A 23,646-nucleotide genomic window follows, 5' to 3' on the forward strand; every position below is an offset into this window, starting at 1 on the left:
TTTCAGTCTGAGATGGATGCAGCGCTACAGGTCGGGCGAGGTACATCGTGGCACACTGTACAAGATCAAAACTTAAAAAAACAGAGAGCCACATTATGCGGCAAGCGCAGACACAAGTAAAGGATTTGTGACTGCATCAAATGGTCAATAGAGAACATAACTATGGGCACATGTAGGCATCCTGCCCTGTGGTACACTATCACATGGTCACAAGAGAGCTTAATCGGTGGGCATGTGTACATTTCTTGAACCATGGAGCAGTGTCATCAATGGCATGAAGCATCACACAGTAATGCGACAGGAAGAAGCAGGCAGCTATTTTATGACGTATGCGCATATGGTCAATAAAATGTCACAATTTGTGTTGATGCCTGCTGGAGACATTTTTCTTTGTGGCCAAAACAATAAATATCAAGCTTGTCGGCTAATTTCAGGATTATTTCGTGAATCTCAAAATGCTGGATGGTCTGAATGAAAGTGCCTTTTCTCTGCGGACAAATAGTCATGTTTCCTCCTGGCTGCCAATCAAGCCTATGTATTTAGGGCAGTTTGAATTGTAGATATTTGTAGACTTGGATATAAACTATTATTATATTTAATCATTGAGTTTACATAAATTTGAGGGAGGAGGTCTGGTATGGTGGGATTTATCTTTTTTTGTTGGTTGAGTGGGAATGCCTCACATTTCCTTCACTTAACCTTGTACCCTGAGGACTTGCCAAAGTACTCAATCGGTGCTGCAAAAGAGGTGTCCACCTTTGACAGGAATATGAGGATTTTATCGGCATAGAGCAGGAGCTTTATTTCACCCGCCATTGTAGGAATGCCTGAGACCTGTGCAATCTCTATTGGGTTTCAGTTCTCATGGACCACGATCAAGAAGTGAGTCCTGGCATTATTTGATCTCCTCTTAGCAGGATTGCTATCCGACCAGAGGCCGTGAGTGGGTGATGAAGTCAGGAGAAAAAAGTCAGTTTGGGCCAATTAACTGCGTGAATGCTCCCCACAATAAGAAGAGATAGATCTATGATGGAACCACGTGTTGCTTAGCAACGCATGCCGTTAAAATGCTAATGCCATTACCATGCATTTTTACAGCAAATATGCCTTTACCATGCATGCGTTTACAAAAGATTTCGTTGTAGAAGCATGCATGGTAAAGGCAAATGCTTGCGTAACAATATGTACAGGTTGGTAGAAACACTTGTTTTTTGCACACACGCACACATTTTTTGTATATATATATGCATATATATTTTTACTAGCAGCCCGCCCCAGCGTTGCCTGGGGCAGAAAGGGGCTGGGGGCAGTACACCCGCTCTGTAAAAAGGGGTTCAAAGACAACCAGTAACCAAAGACCCTTTTATGTTGCCCGGCGGTATCGCCTCTATGACCCACCAATGTTAATCAATGAAGAAGCAGGCGCTGGAGACTGGAAGGCAGGAAACGAGGATTTTATTCTCTCCGGAGGAGAACATATCCATTCAGACAGCAAGTATCGTCACGAGGTGCTCTAACCACATCTCTGAGGCCTGGCCTCTTATACTAGGGTTTATGACCTTTATTGCACATAACACATTCTCGCAACACTTTGATGCTTGAAAGAACATCCTCGGAATCTCCCCTTCAGACCCGTTCCCACATACATTTACAGTTGGATTCCCCATCCCGGTCACAACAGGTGATGGTTGTCGCACAGCAGGGCATTCCGCCGATTCACGGAATGCATGGGGTTGATCGGATCTCATAGGGTGGGGGCTTTGATCGGCTCGAGGGTCTTTTTGATAGGGAGGGGAAGCTTCCTACTGTACGGGGTAATAAACAGTATCCGCAGGGCCAGGTGGTGGCCTGGAAATAAGGAAGACAAACGGGGACACAGGAAAAGGGGGTTTGCATCAAAAGGATCTGAGACCATGAAAGGAATGAAGGGAGGTGTCGCGCTGGGAACAGGATGGGGTTCTGTGACGGAGCTGCGCTGAAGAGGGGTTTATGACCCAAGGCATGAGAGAGCGGGGGTTGTCGACGTGCGGGGGGGGATGTTTTGCGAGGTTAGGAGAGAGAGAGAGACGCGCTGGCTATCAGCGAGGGGCAGGGAGGCCATGGTGTTTAAAATGGCTGCTGCTTACGCGCAAGGCATGTGAGAGTGGGAATGACCGGTGCGTGGGGGTCTTTCGTGAGGGTGATTCTGATCGTCTAAAATATGGCGGATGCGCATTACGAAAAGTGTGGACTAGAAAAAGGCAAGATGGCGTAGATAATGTTCACTAAACTATATTAATTTTCCACAGCTCCCGCCCGACCCCCTCCCGCACCGACTCCCTCCCGCCCAGACTCACTCGCGCCCCCCTCCCGCCCAGACTCACTCGCGCCCCCCTCCCGCCCAGACTCACTCGCGCCCCCCTCCCGCCCAGACTCACTCGCGCCCCCCTCCCGCCCCGACATTTTCATTTACTGCTGCCTCCTACTTTCCTCCCCCTGCATCAGTCTCACTTTCCCTTTCCTTACAGCGCTCCCGGTGCGCGCCCCGGAAAGCGTAGTATTTTGAAGCCATACTTTTGTCATAAGTAAGACTGTTAGCGCTCTAGTTGTTCTTTAGAACACTCTGGGGCATTCTGTCATTGGGCTATAGTTGGGCTACATCTGGCTGATATTTGGGCTACATTTGTTTTTTTTTGTCTCTGGTGGCCATCTTTGGGCTACATTGGGCTACATTTGGGCTCTAACATATATATAGCCCAATGTGGCCCAATATATATTTTTTCAAAGTTAATTTTCGTAAAAAACACTGGAGCATATATCTTGAGACATAGCAAAGGCACATCGGGGTACCAGTCCCTACAATTTTGCCAGGTTTGGTGGAAATCCATTCAGCCGTTCGGGCTAAAAGTGAGTTCGACCGCCCTATGGAAATTAACATGGGGAAAACACGTTTTGGGACCCCCCTTTTATCTCGGCCCCCGCTTGACGAACCCCCCCCCCCACATTTTCAGGGAAGGAGCGGAGCGGAGCGGAGCGGAGCGGACCACCTACTTTGAGAAATTTGCGAAGATTCGTCCACCGGCGCCAAAGTTATTCCCAATAGAATGTTGCGGATTTCCTAACTATAACTACCTACTGGCGACCGCCAGTAGGTAATATATATATATATATATATATATATATATATATATATATATATATATATATATATATATATATATATATATATATATATATATATCCGAAACAATCCACTCCGTGAGGAACAGAGAGAGGCCACACAGGGGAAACCTTTGGAACACCTTTAATAGAATGACAGCGTGTGCATGATGCATTTCGGCCCGACGGCCTTCTTCCGATGCTGCTGATTAGGCTGCGTGTGAATCCACCCGCACATTTGTATATCCAGAAGCCCTGCCATTGGAGGTAATCCGCTGACGATAGGTCACGTGGGTCAGACTTCACTGCAGCTCTCACAACTGCAGCACCCAGAATGCACCAAACCGGGCAAATGTAAAACGGCAAAGGCTGCATAGTTCAAGCCCAGTGATGGGTAGAATTGATGCCTGGAAATGTGCGCAGTGTCCAAATTACTAGTTGTAGCCCTCATTCCTTTGCCGGTCCTCCTCCGGTCCCCATCGACGTTACAACCTCGTGGCAAGTTTGCCGGCTGAACCACGAGACAGCGGCTCAGTGTCCTTGTCTCCCTGTTGGTTACAGGCTGCATAATGCAAAAGTTCAGTAAACAGGCGTATGTCACGAGGTGGGATGGATGTAATTCAATACCTTGAAGAGTCAGTGGATTGCGCACCGAGAGGAACCTGAAGAACTGTTTCAAACTGGAGCGCAGCAATACATGTCCGAACATGATGGAAAGAAAACACTCTAACAATGGAGTAGATGCCTATACGCACTATTACTAAAAGGAGGAGTCACCTAACCACCTGACTGTGAAAGACTTCTTCGAAGAAAAACAACTTGCAAACATCCAGACACAACACTAGATTGCAGGAGTATGCAAACCATGTGTATTTACAGCACACATGCCTCAAACACATATATGCGCACACACACTTTTATGTATGTATGTATGTATATGTATATGTATATGTATATGTATATATATATATATATTTAATTCACAAAATGCCCCAAGCATTTAAAGAGCACACAACTTCACCCCAGCCATCCGGCAGTCTTACGCAGCTCGCCGTGATTCTCCCTGTAATTGTAATGCCGATGCGTTTCGGGGCACTGCGGCCCCTTCTTCTTGGGCAGGCTCATAAATATCACTGAGACTTGCAACGATCTGTTACTCTCGGTTTTATTCGCGTCACATGACCTTGCAGCAGCCTCTCCCAATTCATGCTGCTGCAATGTTTTATGGGGCTTGTAGGCACCGCGTTGCAAGTAGTCAATCTTCTTTGAGTAAGTTCAGTGCATATTTACAGTTTTTGAGCGTGTTTTAAATCCTTGAGTAGGAGTTGGGATTAACAATGACGGGCTTTCTGTTCGCGTTCAGCCAAAACATCCAACATACTCTGGATACTTTCAGAGAAGAATCTGAACAGGAAGAATCGACAGCGGCGGAAGAAGAGGGAGAGATTTCTCTGTCCCAGAATCTGATTCTGAGCTGGAAATCTAATGGGAGTCCTAGGACTTTCCACTGAGACAAGGTGCCGTGAATACTAAAGTCCCTTTGCCCCATAAACTGTCTTCCACCAAACATAAGGTTTCGGCACCACCTCTGCCTTCGGGCCTTGGTCGGCACCAAGACTATGTTTCCGATGCCCCGCCCTCGGGCCCGGCACCAAAACAAATGGTCAAGCCTTCCGGCTCAGGATAGAGTCGAGACAGATAGTCTTCGGATCCGAAACCTTTTGCTTCTAAGGACAAAAAGGACAAGTCGGGTTTAGCGACGAAATTGAAAGTAGTCCTTCCAAAGCCTCCGGTACCTATCTGGACATTATGAAAGAAAGATTAGACCCTAAACAGAAGAAGCTATACATCAATCCAGATACTGGTCACATTTTAGCTAAAACACCTTCCAAAGGGAAAGTCAGTTCAGAGGACACTGGTTATAAGATTCCTCTCAAGAAGGACATGGCTACAAGTCCTACTCACCCTACTTTGCCATCCCCTCCACCATCTTCACCATTACCACAACTGCCAGGCTCAGATCCACTATGCATAACACCTCGGGGTCTCCCCATACACAACCTGATTTGGGGGATGATGATGATGACTATGACAATGGTCATTTACCAGCAGATCCATAGGATGACTATAATATTGATCCACCCATTGATAATGATCCAGATTTACACCCTGCAAAGCCATCACCTCCAGATGATGCGCTTTGCGCTACCTGAACGCGCTGCGCTGCTGATATCCACATAGCTGCCTGATCGTAGGCTTGTAATTAACCCCGTTTTAGTATTTTTGTTGGACTTTGCTTTTTATTCGCCCCCTTTTAAATACTAGCTATCTGCAGTTCACTTTGCATTGCCCACTTACCCGCAATCTAATCGGATAAGAACACCGCTGTTTGGCGGGTCCCTTTCCCGGCACTCCCGACGTAGTTGCTCTTTGGCGGCCATATTGGGGGGGGGGTAAAGGCACGCCCGGCGGCGATTCCCACGCGCGGTAACGGTCTAGTTGTCACTAGGACGCTAGGCGGCTACTTAAGCAGGTCATTCTGACGCGCAGCGGAATCGCGCAGCGGGGACGCCGGATTTCTGCCGGAGTTATGCCAGTGTTCTGCCCGTCTGCACCCGTCCGCGCTGAGGACGTGCTGCAGGACCAGCCCAGTGGTATTGTTGAAGTTTTTTCGGTACCTAGTCAGGTAGCTCGTTTTTACTCTCTTGGCGATTTGACTAGTTTGAAACCATCTCTTACCATGCCACTACAAATCTACCCTTGAGAACATGGTAGGCTCTTTCTTTTGCCGTTCTTGCCATACAGATCCCTCCTCTATTACTGCACCAGGAAGTCTTTCTGTCTCCTCCTTGGATCGGGCTCCCTCTCATGCGGAAAGGGGCTTTTTAATCAATGCACGATCACTCATCAAGAACAATATCGCTTTCCATGACTTTGTCACGGCCAGAAATCCGTCCTGGGTTTTCATAACGGAAACGTGGGCTTCTGACTCGTCGGGTCCGGACCTTCTGATTGCCATCCCGGAAGGTTATGCGTTACACAGATTGGACCGAGTGAAACGTAGCGGAGGAGGATTGGCGATTCTCTATAAAACTTCTTTCTCATGTCACATAAAAGCTCTCTCTGGGCCGTCTGATTCATTTCAGGCTTTATATTTCGTTATTTCCTCTTCTCCATAGTCTTCCTTTACCGGCCTTCTTATCTATAGACCCCCGGGCCCCAGATCTAATTTTTGTCATGATTTATTTAGAATCATGGAGCCTTACTTCGGTAAACCCTATTTCACTATTCTAGGGGATCTAAATTTCCATCTTGATGATTTGAGCTCTAAAGATACTCTTTCTCTAACTGACCCTCTTACGGCATGTGGTTTCCCTCAGTTGGTGTCCAGCCCCACCCATCTGGCAGGACACATCCTGGACTGGGTGTTCTCAAATGACCCTAGGCTGTCCTCTGGTCCCCCCCGTACCTCTAGTCTGGTCTGACCATCTAGCTGTGCCTTTGGAGCGGATTACCCCTTTAGGTCCCTTGACTTTCCAGCCTTCTGCCAATAGAATTTCCAAGCGATGCCTTAGGAATATTACCAATGAGGTTCTTGCCCCTTTAATAGGATCTATGGCCGATCTGGCTTCCAGAGACGCTGGTGCTGCTGCACATGAACTTGACACTTCCATTGCGAGAGCTGTTGATGTACTAGCCCCAGCCTCGCTCTGTTACTCAGCTAGGGCAAAACCCTTGGCCCCCTGGTTCTCAGAGTCCTTGAGACTCTTGAGACAGAAGTGCAGGAGGCAGGAGAGGAAATGGCGGAAATCCTGGGCTCCTACGGACAGAGATTGCCATAAGCGGCTACTGGGAGAATATAAGGCCGCGATCATTAAGGAAAAACAGGAGTTTTTCTCCAAACGCACGATGTCCCTTACCTCTCCCAGGGAGTTCAAGATCGTCGATACCCTGTGCACTCTACAGGAACCGGATCCAGTCGTAGCCTCTCAAGATCTTTGCGACAGGATCTCTGATTTCTTCCACTCTAAAATAGTGGATATTTACACCATCTTAGAAGCACAGAGAAAGACTCTTGACGACTATCTTAATCTTACCCAAGACAGTCTAGAGCCCTGGGTTAGGGACTCGGCTAAGACCCTTACGGTCTTCCCCCTCCTCTCTCTTAAAGACCTTGACTCTTTGCTGAATAAAATGAAGTCGGGCTCTCCTCTGGACCCTTGCCCTTTAAAGATCCTGAGGGATTGTAAGGATACATTATTACCACCATTACTGGAGGTAATGAATGGTGCTATCCTTCAGGGCGTTTTTCCGGTAGCCTGGAAAAAGGCCATTGTCAAGCCCCTTTTAAAAAAAACCTACCCTGGACCCAGATAATCTTAAAAACTTCAGGCCCATTTCCCTGCTACCTGCCCCTGCTAAGATGCTGGAATCTCATCTTAATTCTCATCTCACCACTTTTCTTGATTCCTCTTGCTACCTGGACCAATCCCAACATGGGTTCAGGAAATCACACAGCACGGAATCCGCACTTACTGTGGTGATGAACAATATCCGAACTAAGATGGACCAAGGACAGACCACCCTGTTAGTCCTTTTAGATCTGACGGCAGCATTTGATACCCTGTCCCCCTCGACTTTAACAACTCGTCTGAGGGAGGTAGGGCTGCAGGGCCCATCGTTGAAATTGCTGTCTTCCTTCTTAGAACTTAGGGAGCAGAGGGTTAAGCTTGGAGAGTTCCTCTCCCCTGCTAAACCGGTGCAATGCGGGGTCCCTCAAGGGTCGACGTTAAGTCCGACCCTGTTCAATATCTATGTGGCCCCCCTTGCTAGGTTAGTTAAATCGCAGGGAATAGAGGTTGTATCATATGCAGATGATACACAGATTATGGTGTCCTTGACCCACTCGATCAGCACCACCGCATCCAGCTTCAGGAATTGCATGCAAGTAGTTGCAGAATGGATGATCCGCAATTCCCTGAAGCTGAATGGCGATAAAACCGAGGTGATGATCTATGGCAAGGACCAAGATGTCTGGTCCAGTGAGTGGTGGCCTCCATCATTGGGAGCCTGTCCTACACCTTCGCTTTCTGCCAGGAACCTTGGAGTCATCTTTGATACTTCCTTGGCTATGAATTTGCAGGTAAATCGAACGGTGGCTACCTGTTGGGGAGTCATTAGGATTCTAAGGAGAATCGCTCACTATCTCTCCCCCCAGGCACGTGAACGGACTGTAGTCGCGTTGGTGTCCTCACGTTTAGACTACTGCAACGCTCTGTATGCAGATATTAACAAGGGCCTTATTCAACGCCTCCAGAGCGTGCAGAATGCTGCGGCGAGATTTGTGTTGGATGCCCCTAAGTCCTTCTCTGCTACCTTAGCCAGGAAGAACCTCCATTGGCTCCCGATCCAGCAGAGAATTGTGTTCAAAATCCTCTGCTTGGTTTTTGGAGCACTTGTGGTAGGACCATCTGATGCCCTAGGATCTCTGTTAACCTCCTACTCTCCAAGTAGGAGCCTTCGTTCTTCAAACAAGAATCTTCTGTGCATCCCGCGTAGCAAAAAAGTCAGATGGGGAGGCAGGGCCTTTGCTACCGTGGCCCCCCGTCTGTGGAATGCCCTCCCCTCCGACATAAAGATGCAGCCTTCGTTGCCTCTTTTTAGGAAAGCATTAAAAACATGGTGCTTTATTGAGGCCTATCAATAAGCTTGTTATGTGGATATCTCCTTTGGATTAGGCGCCTTGACGCCCCTCTGGCTAAGTAGCGCATTATAAGATGGACTTCGTTCATTCATTCATGATAATGTAGCTTATCAAGATCTGATTTCAAAGGCAGCAGCTTATCATGGAGTTAAATTACATAAAGAGTCTTTGGATGAAGACTTTTTATTTGTGACACTAGGGTTCTTCACATAGGACTAGTCCGAATCTACCTATGTTAAAAGGCATGATGAGACATGCAAATGAGATTTAAGGACCCTGTTTGTGCCCGCATTTTAACACCTACAGTTGACAAAAAATACTAACACCCCCCCATCTGATCCTAATCAAAGTACTCCAATTCAGAGTAACTACTGCTCCCAGAGTGTTCACAAAATGTCTAGCAGTAATGGCAGCACACCTCAGAAGACAACAGATTCATGTCTTCCTATACCTAGATGACTGGCTCATTAAAGCCAGCACACACCAAAAGTGTTTACAACACACTCCGACTAAATTAGACCTACTTCACCAAAGGGGTTTCACGGTCAATGCGCAGAAGTCTCATCTTCAGCCTTCACAAATGCAGTCCTATCTCGGAGCAACACTTGCACACCTCCAGCCTCTCCCAACGCAGCCAGACTTCAAAATATTCAAACTCTGCGACTACAGTTTCAGAACAATCAATACTTGGCAGTGAGGAATTTGATGCAATAGTGCCTCATGCAAGGTTACACATGTCCTCTACAAGAATGCTTAGCAAGTCAGTGGAATCATTCTCAAGGTCAATTAACAGCTCTAGTGTTGGTAGACAGCTGCACCCATCGCTCGCTGCAGTGGTGGAACACACAAAACTTCTCAAAAGGGCGGCCCTTCTTCGACCCTGTTCCACAGATCGTGCTAACAGCAGACACATCTTTCACAGGTTGGGGTGCCCATCTCAACAATTTGACTATTAAGGGTCTATGGGACGACCAGTACAAAAGTCTTCATGTGCACTATCTAGAGCTTCTAGTTGTGTTTCGAGCACTGAAAGCTTGTCTGCATCTCCGCATAGGGAAAGTTGTCCTAGTCTGCAATGACAATATGACAGCTATGTACAAAAAATAGGGGGGGGGCACACTCTGCAACTGTCATGCCTCTCTCAGACCATTTGGCGTTGGGCAATCCATCACAGAATTCATCTTCTGAAAGAGCACCTCCCAGGATTGAATAATCAAATTGCCGCCTCCTCAGTAGGAGGCGGCAACAAATACATAAATGGGGACTTGATCCCCAAGTTCTCCTTCCATACTTTCAAGAATGGGGATTCCCACAAATAGATCTGTTCGGATGTATGACGTTACAGCGCATACTTTTACCACGCATACCATTACAACGCGGTTTTTACAACGCATACCATTACAACGCATAGCGCTTTGGGGTGCTGGATAGTGAATAGTTTAATTTACTATTCCAACTCCAGTCCCCGTGGACACTAGGGAAGGTGTTGGATAGTAAATTAAACTTATTCCCTATCCTAGAGCGCCCCCCAGCGCAATGCGTTGTAATGGTTTGCGTTGTAATGACCACGTTGTAATGGTAGTGCGTGGTAAAAGTTTCGTTCGCCACAGTGAACAACTCAAAACGCCCAAGCTTCGCCTCCAGGTTCCCACGCCCTCTATCCAAAGGCAATGCCCAATGGATGAATTGGTCAGAGATATTTGCCTACGCTTTTCCGCCTCTCCCTCTCCTTCCTTTTCTGGTTTGGAAGCTAAGGCAAACAACCCTCACACTGAGTAGTGGCTCCCACTTGGGCCCGTCAACCGTGGTTCACCACATTCTTGGAACTATCTGTAGTTCCACATCTAAAGCTGCATCTCAGTTCCAGCCTTCTCACTCAGAACCATGGAGAAGTCATGACCCAAACCTCAAGGAGCTTAATCTAACGATTCCTAGAGTTTGGATACTGAAATTACTCTTACTCCTTCAGGTCAGGCATAGGTACCACTCACCAACTAAAGTTCACCCAACTGCATTTTTCACCAAGGATCAATGATACAACCTCTTCTTTTTCTCCCCTCTTCTGACCCCAACCTATTGCAGGACATGATATCTACTGACTCTCCGAAGTGGGCTGCCGCTGCACACAGCAGCCTGTTAGGCCAGACAGTTCGGTCTCCAGCTTGACAGTGCTCTCATTCAATGCTCAGGGACTAATCAAATGCAAAAAGGTGTTATCTTTCTTGGCTGCCCATATCCCGAACATAGTGCTACTCCAGAAAACCCATGTGATGGAGGCCGAATCTCTGAAGCCAAAAGGGACTGGAAGCGACAGAGCTATAGGCCTGTGGCAAACCTTCTAAGAAAGGAGGCAATGCTTTGCTGCTCCATTAACTGGCTGCCAGAGTTATTTCGACCAGGTCGGCAAAGAAGGGAAGTTTGTGGTAGCCGAGCTGGCAATACAACCATCTCATAGGAAAACAACCATTGCAAGGCAGCCATTATCACATATAACCATTACAACACAGAGTTCACAACGCAGGTACCGTTGCCAAGCATAATCGTTACCATGCAGGATTAACAATGCATATGTCTTTACCTTGCATGCCTGTACAACAAATTCCATTGTAAAGGCTTGATTAGTAAAGGCATATGTGTTTTAAATGTAAGTATTAATAATTTATACACACATATATACATACACACATATATACATACACACATATATACATACACACATATATACATATATACATAAATACATAAATATACACATACACACACACGTACCATATAGTCACTGAAAAAAACAACGTCCTTAAATCACTTACTGTTTCATCCTGTAAAACAGGGGTACTCATAGTACGGCCCGCGGGCCAGTGGCGGCCCGGCAAGCCTTCCCTGGCGGCCCGCGGACCTTGCACACATCATACCAGTGTTTGAATTTTTTTTTTTAAAAGAGTGTCTGCAAACTAAGTTACAGCAGCGCGACTCCTAGACTCTGCTGCTCTGTGGGGGCCGGCCGGGGGATTCCTGCCATAGTTGGAGTGGAGCTGCAGGGGCAGAGGTGAACAACACAGCCTCATTTACATGCTAATGGTCTTTTAAAGACCTGTTAATGCGCTCGGTGCATCTGTGTGTGTGTGTGCTCCGAAGCTGTCTCAGCCCGGGCTGACACAGAGGCAGGGTGAGAAAAGAGGGAGAGGGAAAGAAAAGGAGACTAAGTGAGGAAGGGAAAGGGAGAACGGGTGAGGAATTAAGAGACGGAAGGAGGGAAAGGGAGGGTGGAAGCAGGGCTCAAGTCAAGGTTCCACGCGGGTGGACAGCGTCCCCCCACTTATTTTACCGGGAGCTCGATAACTGGAGCACATGGAGCAGCACATTCACTATTTGGCCTCTCTGGGGTGAGATTGGAGCTCATTCAGAATGCTGCTCACGCACTGGTTTCTCTGATGCAATCGCATCTTACGGGCGAGCAAGAGGAGGCAATGAATCTGAAGGTGCAAGCCACCTTTCGTGACATCACTTCTTGTTGTGACGTCAGCGTCCCCCCACTTCTTTTTTTAGGACTTGTGCCCTGGGTGGAAGGGAAAGGGAGGGTAAGGGGGGGAAAGGGAGTGACATAGAGGGAGTGAGGGAGGGGAATGGAGATCGGGTGAGGGAGCGAGAGAGTGAAAGGGTAGGGGGGAAAGGGAGGGAGGGAGGAAGGGAAAGGGAGGGGGAGGGAAAGGGAGTGACAGTGAGGGAGGGAAAGGAAGACCGGGTGAGGGAGGGAAACGGAGACCGAGTGAGGGAGGGAAACGGAGACCGAGTGAGGGAGGGAAAGGGAGACAGAGTGAGGGAGGGAAAGGGAGTCATAGAGTGAGGGAGTAATGGAGTAAGAGAGTAAGGGAGGGAAAGGGAGACCGAGCGACGGAGGGAAAGTGAGACAGTGAGGGAGTGAGGGAGGGAAAGGGAGACGGAGAGAGGGAGGGAAAGGGAGACAGAGTGAGGGAGGGAAAGGGAGACAGAGTGAGGGAGGGAAAGGGAGACAGAGCGAGGGAGGGAAAGGGAGACAGAGTGAGGGAGTGAGAGAGGGAAATGGATGCAGGGAAAGGGAGGGAGGGTTAGGGATGAAGGGAGATGGAGGGAAAGGGAGGGAGAGAAAGGGAGTGACAGAGTGAGGGAGTGAGGGAGGGAAAGAGAGACAGAGTGAGGGCGGGAAAGGGAGACAGAGTGAATGAGGGAGTGAGAGAGGGAAAGGGAGGGAGATAAAGGAAGGGAGGGAAAGGGAGTGAGAGAGGGAAAGGGAGACAGAGTGAGGGAGTGAGAGAGGGAAAGGGAGACAGAGGGAGGGAGACATAGGGAGGGCGACAGAGGGAGGGGGACAGAGCAAGGGAGAGTGAGAGGGAGGGAGGGAGGGAGACAGAGAGAGCAAGAGAGAGAGATGTGTGTATGCCGGGTCTGGTGGGCCAGTGCATGAAGGTGTCCGCTGCAGGGACCAGTGATCAACCTCATGGTCAGTTTTTTTTTATTGCTCTAGCCCCGCCCCCTCCCCCACTGACCCCGCCCCCACTGGTGCGGCCCTCGGACACAATTCACAGTGTAAATTTGGCCCCCGAGAGAAAGTTTGTGAGTACCCATGCTGTAGAATGTCTTGCTTATGCCGGACAACCCAACAAGACCAATACACACAAGTTTCTAATCCAGTTCCTGGAGTGCTGTACCCAAATCATTGACACAATCTTTTCAGTTCTTTCTTTGTTGTGAGAGCACCCACCTACTGCAAAATCATTTCAAAAGTTTTGGAAAGGTTTTCAGCTATACACTTATCAGTTTACAAGAATAAAGACGTTATCCGATTTTCCCCCTCCCCCTCACAACAAAGAGGATCCAACAGTGGTACTGTAGTCATCAACTGTTCTCCGGAAAAAGGCCTGTTTTTCATTACTATTTTTGCCTGACATTCAACAACCAGGGAGTCAGGAGGGTGTCTGATCCGAAAGAAATATGCATTTCAAACGAATGTCAAAATTTATAAGGGTGAGGATGTGGTCTCCAACCTAAGAATGCTTTAGATGAATCTGGAAAGTGAAAACGTGGAAACAAAGCAAAAAGGGAAGCAAGAACAGGCACTAGCTAAGAAGGCATTTGCGTAACAGTGAAGTACATTACAGTGACTTACATTACCTCTTTTGTGAAGAGATGCTGAGTTAATGTTTGTTTGTTGCTAAAGAAAACTAATCAACATATTAATTGGACATAGAACCATTCTGTCTAACAGTTTGTAGTACTGCTGCATGTCAGATGTGGATCTTTATAGGATTATATGTATATAACATGCTGAAAGAAAATTGCTACAGTCTCATGTAGTGGACCTTAGGATCATGTTACGAAATGTTGTTTGATATGATTCTGTACCAGAACTCCTCACTCTGCTTTTGTTGGTTCACATTTAAGAAATGTTAAGTTAACAAGTGAATCGTCTCCATAGATGCAATATTTTCCAAAGCCCACTCCCTATGCCAGCTTTGTCAATGTTTTCTTTCATGCTGTCAGTGGACTTAACCAGAAAGCAGACATTTCTTATAAGTAGTCTTTTCACACCTACCTTTGTGAATGTCCAGTGGCTTACATTTTTTAATTCCTGACTGCTTTTTCCTAGTGCTGTCAGAGCAAAGGCATACTGTGTTCTGGAGCTGTGGCTAAAGGTTTGTGGTGCATCAAGTGGAGTTCTGCAAGGATCGACGCACCATTCTGATGTACTGTTGGCTCACCTCCTTGCTGACATCACACCTTCAGCGGAAACTATCAAGGTAAGAAGGACACTTTGAGACCAGGCCCTTCTTTCTCCCATCAGTGAGAAATCCTATCAGTGGGAAAAAGACAGGCATGCCCATCTTTATCCTATCGGTCAGCTAGAGCCAGTTTGAAACTCTCTGCACACTAGCTTTTCTGGTTCTCTTCCTGGCAGCTATGAGGATAACTAGCCGAGCGAAGTGCAATTTGAGACCTTCATATTGCATTTATGCCTATCTGTACACTTTTCATAAACCTGCTATTTCTTGGTCCTGCTTTGCTTGTAAGGAGAAAGGCTTGTTGCAGGTTTACCCCGACTTTGTTTGCTCTCAGTTTTGACTACTATGCACCGGTGTAATGGCTCTGAAGTGCCCTGAGCCCAGCTAAACAGGACTCACTGCATGTGCTCTGACCTGGAAATTGGTGTGTTTTATTGTTTTGTCCTCAATTAGCATAGCCTAATTTACTTGTAAGTCCCTAGTATGATACCAGGGGTACCCAGGGCCTGTAAGTTAGAATGTCTGTCAGGGACTGCAGCACTTGGTGGGCCATCCTGAGTGGGACAAGGTGAAATCTGGCTCCCAGTCTGTCACTGCGGTTAGTAGGTAAGTGTGTTATTATGCAGTGTGGCTGGTTAGGCTTCACAGTGTAATAATCTCACAATTCCCCAAATAGGTCCCTTTTGGAGTCCTACTAATAAATCCCTAGCTCAGTCCTGATAGTGTGGCACAAAGCGATCATGCTTTGCTAGTGAAACACGTGTTAAGCATTTCAGTGTACCAACATGGACAATAAGTAATTGAAATCACTTAAAAGAAATCAGACACCAATTTATAAAGACCAACATTGACAAAGCCAGTAGGTCTAGCTTTTGGGACCTGATAGAGATTTTTATTTTTATGCAAGTATCGGCTGCTTTATAATAGTGTCAATGTATTGGAGGACCTTACATGAGTACCAGTTACATTACACAAGGTCACATTTCTTTTTTTAAACCTAGGGAAATTAAGTGCTTTAACTAGGATTACAGGATGTTGAGCAGGTGCCGAAACTTGAACTCTGTTCCCCAGTCTAAAGTCGGCAGCTCCGATCGCTTTCTTTAAGAACTGTGCTAGAATGGAATATTGGAAAATAAAAAGGTGCAAAAAACTGTTTACAATTCGCAGGGTCACAAAGAGTGAACAGGTTTTGCACATTCTTGTACGCACAGACGAAGGCACAACAAAAACTGAAGAAAACATTACACAGTTTCTTCGTATGATGCAGTCTTATGCTACTCTAGTTGTGACAGTATGAAACAATCTGCATAAAATTGACGATTTCGAATAAAGTCAATAACACAATATATGAAAAAATAGAACAAGCAAGCTCACCCTCCAATCTTCCTCAGAGCGCGCATATTTGTTGCTGTAAATTGTCAGGGTGAAAGGCAAATGTTGTAAGCCGGTGGCCTGGATCTGTGCTGCCCTCCTTTTCCCGGCTGTGCCATGGAGTGTGTGAAAGTGAGTAATGTGATTATGGGCAGTGAAGGTGGGAGACCTGCAAGCGCCGACCTTCCAATAACCACAATACTGCGAGGGGGAGAGCATATTAAGCGACATGGATGGTGGAGTAGGGTTCGCATACAGTGCCTAGGAACTCCTTATTGTATCGCGCACATTTGCAACAAAATTAAAGAATAAAGTATGTTCGAGGCATATGAGCTGCAGATTGCACACTGTGCATAGATCGCCACCTAGTGTTTGGCCCGGATGTTTGCAGTTTGTTGTTGTCCTGAAAAGTTCTTTGGAAGTCACGAGATAGGTGACTCCTCCTTTACACCACAATGCGCATGGGCATCAGCTCCATCCCCAGATTGTTTTTTTTCCACCATCTGGCTCAGATGCGTTTCCTGCGCTCCGGTTTGGAACCGAATTGCCTTCGGCGCGCAATCCTCACCCAGTTCGACGGTATTGTTTCGATTGCACTCCACATCAACGCAATTCTTCACCACTTCGAAGTCTTACATTCCGGTCGTCGACGAAGGCCTTCGGGCCTACCTAGGCCTTACTTTCTGGCTCATGGAAAGGACGCCATTCAAAAAATGTCCTCAATGTGGGTCGAAGTTTCCCCACACCGACCTACATAAAGTGTGTAACCTTTGCCTCTCACCGGAGCAGGAGACCAAAGACTCTTCAGCTTGTGCCTCCCTCCGCTCCAAGAAGACGATCCGGAACCGACTAGCTCGAAGAACAATGGCTCGCTCGTCGGCTTCGATCCCCAACGACATCTTCGAAGAGGGCGTCGACGTGCCAGAACACCAGCATGCCGAAGAGAGTACCAGCTCCTCAGACGCCGAAGACTCCGACGTCGAGGAAGTCACTCCAGCTCAACGGGTCGTAAGTAAGATAGTCGACCCCAACCCTTCCTCAACACCCTGTAAAAAGGCTTCGGGCACTCCCCCTTCGGACACGGGTGCACACCGGGAGACTGCTTCCCATGCCCCACCTTCGGGCTCAGCAAAGAAGCCCATTAAGCCTTCAGGCGGCTTGGGCTCGAGCCAGCCTATTCCCGGTGCCGATCCTATACCAACACCGAAGTAAAAGCCATCTTCCTCAACCACGCAGACCGTTGCTCCGACACCTAAGCACACGGCGCCGAAGACTGGCAGCGGCTCATCGATGCCGAAATCGCATTCGGAGCCCACTAACGCCTAAAGCTCAAGAATACGCTTTGGATCGATAAAACACCCAGAACCGAAGAAACAGGTTCCGGTAAAGGGCATTTCAAAAGGGCACACTTCTAAACCAAGACCAGCTACCGACTCGGTGCCGAAAAAACCTACAGAGCCGAAAAGCTCGACGCCGAAGGATCTGCCCTATTCAGAAGAACTTTTCACACCTGATCCTAACCAAAAAACTCTTGTAAAGCATCCTAAGACTGGTCAATTGACTCAGTTCCAAGAAGAGACCACATGATGCGCCAGCACCTCCTCCTCCTCCTCCAAAGAAGAGACATTGCAACCTCTCCATTAAGGGTCCACTCTCCACCACCTCCCCATATTGTACTTCCTCTTACATCTCCTCCACCTCACCATTCACCTACACCATCCCCTAATCCAGACGATGATGTAGGCACAGACTCTGATAACACAGGTGGGGGTGCACATGACCCAGCAGGGACCAATAGTCCCCCTCAGTCACCTAATCCATGGGATGATTACAACATCCCTGATGTGCCTTATGTCCCACAAGACGATCTATACCCTTCTAGGCCTTCCCCACCAGACGACACTATAGGTTTTAACCTACTAGTCCGAAGAGCTGCCGAATATCATGGGGTGGACTTACACACCGATGCGGTGGAGGAAGATTTCCTACTAGACACTTTTGATAGCACACAAAGGTCTACTGTCATTTTGCCAATGCTATGGGTGTCATCAAACACACAACCGAGGTTTTTAAAGACCCCGTCAGGGCTAGGGTCCTCAATCCTCGCATTGAGAAAAAATATAAAGCTGCCCCTACAGATCCAGTCTATATATACAACTTTATAAATAAATAAATAAATATTAAAGGTCCAGCACCATTAGACTCTTTAGTAGTGTCTAATGCACGTAACCGTGCTAATTCTCAGACATCAGGTGAGGCCTCACCACCAGACAAAGAATTCAAGCTACTTGACGCCTCTGGTAAAAGAACAGCGGTACAAGCAGCTAATAGCTGGCGCATTGCCAATACCCAAGCATTGTTGGCCAGATATGACAGGGCACATTATGATGAACTAGAGTCCATAATGCAGCCTCTACCAGACAAATACAAAAATAGGTCCAATGAACTTATACAGGAGGGTAAAAATATTACTAATACTTCCATTCGTTGTGCCCTAGATGCTGCAGATACTGCCTCAAGGGCAATCAATACCAGCACCCTTCTACGTAGGCATGCTTGTCTACGTATCTCCGATTTTTAAACCTGAGGTGCAAAACTTCATCCTTAATCAGCCATTTGATGGGACACATTTATTTGGCCCAAATGTTGACGTGTCTTTAGAAAAGATGAAAAAAGACACCAATACACCAAAATCTATGGGAGCCTTGCAGCTGCAAGCCCCCAGACTTTCTTTTTGTCGCTCATCATACAAAGGCAACACTAGAGGCTACTCCTCGGAAAGTCCCTCCACTTCTGACAAAACCCCTAGCCAATCCACATTCACTAAGGGCTACCAGAGAGGGGGTTACAGGGGTAACCACAACAAAGGCAGAGGCAAAACCAACAATTCTCGCTCTGCCTCTACCCCTACCCAATGACTTTCCTCCCCCCCCCCCCCCCCCCCCCCCCCCCAACATTCCACTCCTGTGGAGGGAAGACTGCAACAATTCCTTCCTGCCTGGACCAACATCACATCGGACAGGTGGGTGCGACAAATTATTCAGTCAGGTTACTGTCTAGAACAAACATCTACCCCCCCAAACATACCACCCAAACAGCGTCCAATGTCACAAGAACATCTATCACTGTTAAAGCAAGAACTAGTATCTCTGCTACAAAAAAGTACAATAGAACCAGTTCCTCTGCACCAACAAAACAAGGGGGTTTACTCTCTATTTTCTAATTCTAAAAAAGGACTTCTCTCTAAGGCCTATTCTAGACCTCAAACCGCTAAACATATTCATACAGTCAGACCATTTTCACATGGTCACACTCCAACAAATCCTTCCGCTTCTGTCACAAAACTACCTCCTTGCTACTTTAGATCTCAAGGACGCATACTTCCACATTCCCATTCACAAGGCTCACAGGAAGTATCTCAGATTTGTAATAGACGGGCAACACTATCAATTCAAAGTACTCCCATTCGGAGTCAAAACAGCACCAAGAGTATTCACCAAGTGCTTAGCAGTAGTGGCAGCTCATTTACGAAGACAGCACATCCATGTCTTCTCGTACCTCCACAACGGCCTCATAAAAGCCAGCTCATACAACCAATGCGTGGAACACACTCATGCCACAATACAACTACTTCACAACTTGGGGTTCACAATAAACCATGCCAAGTCCCATCTACAACCATCCAAAGTACAACAGTACCTCGGTGCCACAATAAACACCTCAAAAGCGCTAGCTTATCCCACTCCAGCAAGGATAGCCAGCATGCAAACTCTTCTAACAAAGTTTCAGCTACAACACTCCCTTTCAGAACGAGTGTTCATGCAACTCATTGGGATGATGGCCTCTTGCATTTTCATAGTGCCCCACGCAAGACTTCAAATGCGTCTGCTACAAGAATGCTTATCACGTCAATGGAACCAGGCTCAAGGTCAATTGACAGACTTAGTGTTGGTAGACGGTCGGACTCATCGCTCTCTGCAGTGGTGGAACACCAAAAACCTTTCCAAGGGACGACCGTTCCTAGAGCCAGTTCCTCAGATAATCTTGACTGCGGACGCATCGCTCTCCGGCTGGGGAGCCCACCTACTGCAACACACCATGCAAGGCAGGTGGACACCACAGCAAAAGTTACTCCACATCAATCATCTAGAGTTACTAGCAATATTCCTAGCACTGAAAGCTTTCCAAAAGCAAGTATCAAACAAAGCTGTGTTAGTCCGCACAGACAACATGACAGCCCTGTATTACATACAGAAACAGGGAGGCACACACTCCCTGCAGCTCTCAACTAGCACAGGACATATGGCGGTGGGCTATACCTCAAAACATATTCCTTCTAGCCCAGCATGTTCCAGGAGTACAAAATACCATAGCGGATCTGTTAAGTCGTCAAACACAACAGACCCACGAGTGGAAACTTCATATGCAAGTTCTTCAGCCATTCTTTCAGATGTGGGTACAACCTCAGATAGATCTATTTGCGACCCACGAAAACTCCAAATGGCAAAGCTTCGCCGCCAGATATCCACACCCACTGTCCAAAGGCAATGCGATATCGATGAACTGGTCAAACAGATTTGCGTACGCTTTTCCACCTCTACCACTCATGCCACTAGTAGTACGCAAACTATAGCAGCATTCTCTCACCTTCATCCTAGTTGCTCCAACGTGGGCTAGACAGCCGTGGTACACCACACTGCTACAGCTGTCTGTAGTACCGCACCAAAAATTGCACCTCTCCACACCTCTTAACACAGAACATGGCGAAATCAGACACCCGGACCCAGCTCAGCTCAACCTTGCTATCTGGCTCCTGAAATCCTAAAATTTTGATATCTAAACCTTCCTCCAGACTGCATGAATGTCATAAAAAAAGCTAGACGTCCAACCACTAGGGCATGTTATGCAGCCAAGTGGAAACGATTTGTAATATATTGTCTCAACAACAATATTAATCCTCTATATGCGTCTATTCAACACATCATAGGATGCTTACTGCATCTCCAAAGATGTAACTTAGCCTATACGTCTATTAGGCTACATCTTGCTGCAATAGCAGCATATCTGCAAAACAGACAGCATCTATCTCTATTCAAAGTGCTTGCCATTAAAGCCTTTATGAAAGGCCTTAAAAGAATAATTCTTCCCAGAGTACCACCTTCACCTGTGTGGAATTTAAACGTTGTTCTCACACGGTTGATGGGACCTCCCTTCGAACCCTTACACAAATGTGAACTACATTTTGTAACGTGGAAGGTTGCGTTCCTAGTAGCTATTACTTTCCTGCGGAGAGTTAGTGAACTACAAGCACTATCCAATCAAGAACCCTTCTTGCAAATACATCACAATAAGGTAGTTCTGCGTACTAATCCAAAATTCTTGCCCAAAGTCATTTCTCCCTTCCATCTCAATCAATATGTGGAACTGCCCGTTTTCTTCTCGCAACCACACAGTAGCAGAAAGAGCTCTTCAGACACTAGATGTCAAAAGAGCATTGCTATACTACATAGAGAGGACACAACCCTTTCGTAAGACAAAACAACTTTTTGTGTCTTTCTCACCACCACACAATTTCAAAATCTGGGATAGCTAGATGGATTGTCAAATGCATAAAGATTTGTTACCACAAAGCTAAACTTACTTCATCTGTTCCTCCTAAAGCCCACTCTACAAGAAAAATAGGGGCTTCAATGGCATTTTTAGGGAACATTCCCCTAGATGACATCTGCAGAGCAGCTACATGGGTTACACTGCACACATTCACAAAACACTATTGTGTAGATGTGCAAACCAAGCAACAAGCTAATGTGGGCCAGGCTGTTCTCAAAACATTATTCCAAACTACTGCAACAGATGGGGGTAATCGCCGCTAAGAGTGGGTACTGCTATAAAATCTATGCACAGTGTGCAATCTGCAGCTCATATGCCTCTAACGGAAAATGCTACTTACCAGTATGCATCTGTTCTAGGCATGTAGAGCTGCAGAGTTGCACACGCCCACCCGCCTCCCCGGCTACCCATGTCTGTTCCAGTATTATCTCAATTGGATACAAATTACATGGGCATACTTCCTTCTTGCAAAGCTCCATCATTTCCCTAATGGCGAAAAACAATCTGGGGATGGAGCCGATGCCCATGCGCATTGTGGTCCAAAGGAGGAGTCCCCTATCTCATGGCTTCCATAGAACTTTTCAGGACAACAACAAACTGCAAACATCCGGGCCCAACACTAGGTGGCGATCTGTGCACAGTGTGCAACTCTGCAGCTCTACATGCCAAGAACAGATGCATACTGGTAAGTAGCATTTTCCTTCTAAAAAGTTGCTAAATGGGGAGCAGTGCATACTAGTAATTGGTCCATGCTCTCGGGGAGGGTTAAACACAGGAAGAGGCATGATGCGTGCATGCCCTGGACAAATGGGGAGAAAGAATATGAGAGCTACGATGAAGACCGCAAATGGGAAGCCTATGGATGGACTAAAGCCTACAAAGTATATACATGTCTCGAAGAGACAGGTCAAGCGCTGTCTAACCAATACCTAATAAAGCAGACTTTATTGAAATTTAGGCACCAAAATGAACACAATTGGATGAATATAACCGAAGTTATGGATTTTTAAAGGAAAAATAAATCCATGCAATTCCCTACTGTGAAACTTTAACTTTGGGGTCTATGGAGAAATTGACTAGTGGCAATCCATCACTTGTTGGTCGAGTGGAAAAGAAAACACAGAGGGTGAAGGGGTTCCTCTTTCGTTTGGAACTTGTCTCTGGTCCAGGACGAGTCGCAGTCGTGCAGTTGCAGGGTGGTTGCCACAGGTGCAGTCTTGGGTGCTTCATTTTTGGGCAGGTCCTAAAATCGCAAACTCTGGTCTCTTCTTTGTCCTTTGGTTGCAGGTCGATCAGATCTGAGGTTCTGTTGCCAGGTGAAACCCCTTAGATCCTAGATTTAGGGGTTTGAGAACTAGTAGCCATAACAGCTAATCCACCGCTGAGGTGACCACTTCCTGGATAGTGTGGCAACTTCTCCACACAGACACAGCCTCTAGTCAGACACTTTTAAAGATGGCAGAACCCTTCTTCGGGTGTACAGACCAGGTAGCTCACCTTAGGGGTGTGGTAGCCTTCTGGGGGTGTATGCCTCCTGACTATCTAATCTTTGCACCTGCCCGAGTTGCAAATGTGCCTGGGGGCAGGGCATTGGCTATTTCCCCCCTCTGTGGATAAGCCTGGTTGCCTATCTGAGTCAGTGGAAGCTTTGATGCTCGCTGCTTTGATGTCAGGCTGTCAGCCAGGGCACAGCAAAGACTGGCAACCAGGTGGGCAACCTCTAAGGAAGTCACCTGGGTGCATGCCACATTAAATCCGACTATGGGGAAAAGTCAGGTTTGATGAGATAAGTTGTTTAATATCAAACATGTTACCCTAAACCCCCCTAAACACTTATAGCAGCCCCTAATTGAGCTTGCACTTATATGTCCATACCTGTAATATAATGCACCCTGACTCCTGGGCTTTGGAGGCCTACCATAGGGGTGACTGGCACATATTAAAAATAGTACTATGACCCTGCCACTCCTGGTGCGGGCAAAGTTGAGTTCAAGCAGTTTACACTGCTCCTGCAGTCTGCAATGGAAGGCATGCTGTCATCTGTTTACTTGGGTCACTCAGAGTGGC

The 23,646-nt window shown here is 47.0% G+C and overlaps 1 protein-coding gene across 3 annotated transcripts in view; it reads left to right on the forward strand.

Moving 5' to 3' along the window:
• PELP1 (proline, glutamate and leucine rich protein 1) overlaps nucleotides 1-23,646 on the forward strand; it is a 314,814-nt gene that overhangs the window by 176,218 nt on the left and 114,950 nt on the right. For all 3 annotated transcript variants that reach the window (XM_086945906.1, XM_086945907.1, XM_086945905.1), the window contains exon 12: nucleotides 14,466-14,616. In XM_086945906.1, the coding sequence (XP_086802032.1) occupies nucleotides 14,466-14,616 (151 nt within the window). The remainder of the gene's footprint in view (nucleotides 1-14,465; nucleotides 14,617-23,646) is intronic.

The sequence above is a fragment of the Lissotriton vulgaris genome, chromosome 12, assembly GCF_964263255.1.
Source record: "Lissotriton vulgaris chromosome 12, aLisVul1.2, whole genome shotgun sequence".
NCBI lineage: Eukaryota > Metazoa > Chordata > Amphibia > Caudata > Salamandridae > Lissotriton > Lissotriton vulgaris.